The sequence below is a fragment of the Triplophysa rosa genome, linkage group LG11 (assembly GCF_024868665.1).
Source record: "Triplophysa rosa linkage group LG11, Trosa_1v2, whole genome shotgun sequence".
Lineage (NCBI taxonomy): Eukaryota > Metazoa > Chordata > Actinopteri > Cypriniformes > Nemacheilidae > Triplophysa > Triplophysa rosa.
The window spans coordinates 10,293,116-10,298,196 of NC_079900.1; the positions used below are offsets into that span (position 1 = coordinate 10,293,116).

At 36.0% G+C, this 5,081-nt stretch overlaps 1 protein-coding gene across 1 annotated transcript; it reads right to left on the minus strand.

Annotated features, from left to right (window-relative positions):
* Window positions 1-423: 423 nt before the first annotated feature.
* Window positions 424-5,081, minus strand: si:ch211-157c3.4 (Lipopolysaccharide-induced tumor necrosis factor-alpha factor homolog-like). Its single transcript, XM_057346004.1, has 5 exons — window positions 4,963-5,081; window positions 2,142-2,210; window positions 1,923-2,012; window positions 1,550-1,718; window positions 424-1,457 (listed from the first exon to the last, which is right to left on the minus strand). The coding sequence occupies exons 2-5, from the start codon at window positions 2,185-2,187 to the stop codon at window positions 1,343-1,345; spliced, it is 420 nt and encodes a 139-aa protein (XP_057201987.1). The 5' UTR covers window positions 2,188-2,210; window positions 4,963-5,081; the 3' UTR covers window positions 424-1,342.

A 5,081-nucleotide genomic window follows, 5' to 3' on the forward strand; every position in this document is an offset into this window, starting at 1 on the left:
GCCGTGGTCTTTGGAACGTGTTAGACAGAGACTTGCATACCAGTTCTGCTCTAGTGACAAACAATATAACTGAAGACTGATAGGAACGTGGAACAATGCATGTCAATGAGAACTGTTGAAATGAAGTTACTTGAAATATTACGATTATTTTAAGAATGTTTTTATGGAAATACAATTCGATTTTAACAAAAGTCAAACTATAAATTAGACCATAATACATGTGTGTATATCATAAACTTGGAAATATTAATTCATATTTCTCAGTATTCTATTTCCAGAAAGAGTCTAAAATGTTTTATAAGATTTTACTGCCCTTTTTACTTTTGGCAACACAATTGGATATTTAAAACAGATTTAAAAACAGGCTAAATAAGTCCTTCGTTCTGAAGGTTCAGATATGACAAGATCACACAGGCACTTGGAGACTCTTAATCATTTTATTGCAAACGTAGAGTATTTTCATTAATACTTTATTCTAGATTTTTTCGTTTTAACAGTCTTTCCCAATACTTCAAAATCGAACAAAAAATCTTATGACGTTATTGCACATAGACGGGCCTGTTTCACACAGAACGCGCTTTTGCGCGGAATACGTAAACATCAGCTGAACGTACCGCCAACGTTACAGCGTCTCGCGAGTTTTAATGCTATCCTCGCAAATTTCGCGTGTTTTAACGCAAGAACGCGTTCTGTGTGAACCGCCTTGCTTTTTCTTAGTACCATAGCTCTACGTTGATGCACATATGGACATTAATGTACGAATAGAGACTACTGTAAAAACAGACTTGACAGAAGTAAAGCATTTGTACAACTGTAAAACTATCCACCAACGTGATTCAACATCAACAAAAACCCATCGTGAGGTTTGGGCGTATGAATTACACTCTTTTATTTATTTGGGATCTAAGTGATTAATGGCAAAATTTTTGACAATCTCAATAATATAACTGACAGTTATGTACTGCAGATTTGGTCAGTCCTGGTGTGTCACAAGACATAACATTTTTATGTTGTTGATGTGGCAATTATCTATAAGACCATTTGCCTTATGTCACCAAGGTCAACACTCTCAACCCCAACCCCGAGGCCTTTATACACGAGTAGAATATATCTAGAAACAATCAAAATTATGTGCATTCATGTTAATTTTTGATGTTATATGTAAAATTAGTAATAAGAAAAAGGCTGCAAACCTAAAGGCTCTTAATTACAAATGTTTTACAACATTAGTTCTTAAAACTTTACACATCCCTATTGGTCTAAAAGTGTCCTCCAGTCCTTCATATTGTGTATGGTGCCACATAAATCCATGAGCACTGTTGAAATCAGGGAGGAGACGAGGTTAGCAGCATCGCTTCTTTTCAATGTGGATGATCCTATTGCATTTCGGGCACGTGTGATAGGCGTCTTTGAAAAATTTGACGAAGAAGGGAATCAGACAGCAGCATAGCACAAATCTGGTAGAGAAGAGGAGATTCACATTTATTTAGCTGGTGCCACAGAGTTTGATTTTTTTACTTTTAGTTACAAATTTGAAACGGACCCTTACCCACACAGAATCAAAAGTAGGCACATCAACCATGCGTAGACTCCTGCTTTGTAGGTGACGTTTGTTAAGACTTGCTGTTGGCAACTAGTGCAGGTGGCCATTCCCGGATTGCGACCTAGCTCGTACGATTCATGGCTGACAAATTTGCTTCTGTTGTCAGTTGCTTGAACTACAGGAAGAGATGTTTTCGGATTGGTCAACATCTAAATTTGATAAACGTATCTGATGTATTTTATTGGGATTTAAAATCACTTTGCAAAAACACCAGGCAAAGAAGACAGCAAATATAGGTTTTATACAGTCAAATCCTCACATTATCAAATTTTTTAATCAAAATATAGCGATATTCATAATTGACAGGTAACAAACTCACCACGTCGCATTTGAGAGTCATCGATAGTGGAACTTTGTGGAGAGAACGGTGTGTGCACATGGTAAACCTTGACATCACCTTTGGTGTCCACTTTAGAGAAAAGAAAGAGGTTTTCACGTTTTAGGATTAACAATTTGTGTCAAACAAATGCTGATGTTTGGATTTTTATAGTCACTTTGTATAAGCCATTCAAACTCAATGCATGACTCAGCAACTTACTTGGTATTATATAGGGAGGTGGGTCCCGGGTTTTGTTGGCACTCATTCTTTTCTTTGTCTGGATTTTTACTGGTAGGGAAAGAGTAGAAGACATAATATGTGATTTTTGTGACATTTGGGTGCATTTGGGTTTCATAACTTTTTTGTGCTTCATTTAGTAAAAACGTGATAAAGTTGACTTTTCCAGGTGCCATGTCCCTTTAGTAAACTGTTATATCAAGTGTTTTGGATAGTACCATCTGCCAACTAAATACATTAAATGGCAAACAATAGAAATCAGATATAACAGGTTTGAACATCAGAAAAACTGTGTTGATGCTGAACTGGGCAGACCGACTTCACACACTGGGCGACACCTTTGTGCGGAAGAAAATCCCCCAAATATCTCAAAAAATGATTTACTTGTATTCATGCTAAATGAGGTGAAATATGTTTAGCTTAGCTGTCTGCCAGCTTCGTTTTCCTAGACAGGTTTGGCAAAAGCACATCAAATGACAGGTCATGCTGCATTTCCATGATGACACTAAGGTAAACGCCTTATAGAAAGACAACAGCATTACGAGGCCAGTCACTGATTGATGCAGACGTCCACCCAAAGGCAAAAGTGGAATGTTGCTCGGCTGCATGTCTGACTAGTGTACTAAGACACCCTGATACTTATTTTAAGGTAGGCCTACTACTGGAAAAACAGTGTCAGTTCTCCTAAAAGAATGACACGGTACATACAGTAATATCTTGCAATGTACAAACAAGTTCCTTTAACTGTGTTAGGTACTTATGGGTTAATTTAGTGATCATGTTACTCCAAAGCTTCAAATAACAAATAAAAATCAAATAAAAAAAAATAATAGATGCATTTTCTTCATCTCTAAATGCAAATTCAACCTCACGTGTGTCAGATGAACAAATCTCTCTATTATGCATATTTATACATGAACTTAGATATTTAGTAAGTAGTAAGTAGTTTACACTATATCTAAAAATGGACATTTCTGAGAGGTTTGCAGTGTTTGGAGTACATGTTTTAGGTGTGTGTCAGAACAGTAGGAGGTGACCAGGAAACCTAAAACAGTTCAAATACATCAGCTATTTTACTCTACTGTCGCTAGTCAGTACAGAGATTTAAAAGGCTTGTCCTTTTATTGCTCGAGTCAGGTTTGATCAAAGCATTGTCTTCTTATGTTACACAACACATTATAATCAGGTTCCAAAACTTGCCACGCCTGTGAATGGCGAATGAACTGAGAAACAATCTGGAAATTTACCAGTCGTAAATATTTATTACTGGCCATGAAAATGTATTTTCTATTACATAGGACAGAGCTGGCTGTTAAATTTGGAAGTTCTCACAAGGCCTATATCTCAGTAACCATTAGAATTTGAGTCATAAGTTCAGTTAGATAGTTAAAAACTAATAATAAACTTATTATCAGTGACATTTTTTCTAGCAGTGGTGTTGTATGTTGGTTTCAAAATATAAGTTTTCTACATTTTAAATCTAAACTAAAATTCCAACTTATATTGTTGTATGTTTGGTAAACAGGATAGCACAATACAACTACTCTGGGATACATGGAGGTTTGGATGAAGTGTGAAGAAGCGTTACTTTAACAGGTTACGTTTTTTTTATTTTAGGTTCAAATTTCTTGCTGTGTGATGAATTGTTTTGTGCTTTATAATTTTTGGAATGTTTCGGTTTTGCTGAAAAGCCTACAATCTGTTTAATGACAGGTTCCATTGTGTCAACCCCATAGCGTGACAAATATTACCTCGCTCAAGAGGCGTGTTGTGACAAAGTCAAATAGTTTCTTATCATCCTGGGAAAAAGAAGTACATTCAATATCTTTTTTGCATTGAAAGCTACCCTGAGAAAAGCTCACTTTAGTAAAAAGAATACACTCCACTCTCCTTTATATAATTTGTCTCTATGACCCAGGAATGATAGATGTTTCCATCCCATAGATTCATCCCACTTAACTCCACAAATTGTTGAAAATGTGTTCCTCATATTTTCATGATGGTGTCTTAAAGTGGAGAATATTCCTCATATGTGTCACCACACAGGCATCCCAGATAAGCTTTTGATGGCTAATTATCCGGACTTAAACATTTTCAGAAGACACGCGAGTCACACAACACATTCCTACATTTTATCCTCTAATTTAAACAACACATTATTGAGCTTTACTGTTTGATGTTCGATTAACCCATCTGGCCATCACAGGACTGAACGTCCAGACACAAAATAAGACCACACAATGTTCAGTTTACCTTTAGGTTAATGACGCACAAAAATAAGGACTTGTTTGTTAAGCAAAGAGTAGAGGCAATAAGGACAAGGACAATTACAGCACAATTACTGTAAATGACTCTGAATCACACAATAATCATTCCGCTGATTTCAACCCTAATTCTTTAAAAACGTGTCCTGTCTTCTCATTTCAAATCAAATCAAATCAAATCTATTTTCTCAAATCCAATCCATTCATAATCACCCCACTAAACAAACTTAACCAACAGCAACTCAACATTTGCCATTTAGAGAGAAAGTTCACTTTGAATGAAAAGTCTGCGAACTAAATACGTGTAAATGATTCAACAAAAATGAAAGCTAAAAAATAAAAAAATAAACCAAGACAGCATCATTACACAATTATGTAATTTTTCACATTTCACATTATCTGTAATCTTAACATATTCCTATTTTATCACGAACCTATGTGACGTTTGGCTAAACAAGGCACCAAATTCCAAAAGCACTGCAGAACCTTCACTATGTTGAGTTTGTTCGTACAGTTCTTTGTAAGGAGAGCGTTCTTACCTGTACTGTTGCGGCTGTCGCTGATGACTGAAACCAGTTTCTATGGCGTTTCAAAGCTTTTCATAGTTACTCCACCCCTGCCTACTCGAGTAGCATATTTTCTTTTTATTGTCTTTTAT

Coding starts and splice junctions, on each gene's coding strand:
- si:ch211-157c3.4 (XM_057346004.1), bottom strand. CDS start 2,187: ATGAGTGCCAACAAAACCCGGGACCCACCTCCCTATATAATACCAA. Junction 2,013..2,141: donor ACCTCCCTATATAATACCAA/GTAAGTTGCTGA, acceptor TTTTCTCTAAAG/TGGACACCAAAGGTGATGTC. Junction 1,719..1,922: donor TGACTCTCAAATGCGACGTG/GTGAGTTTGTTA, acceptor CTCTTCCTGTAG/TTCAAGCAACTGACAACAGA.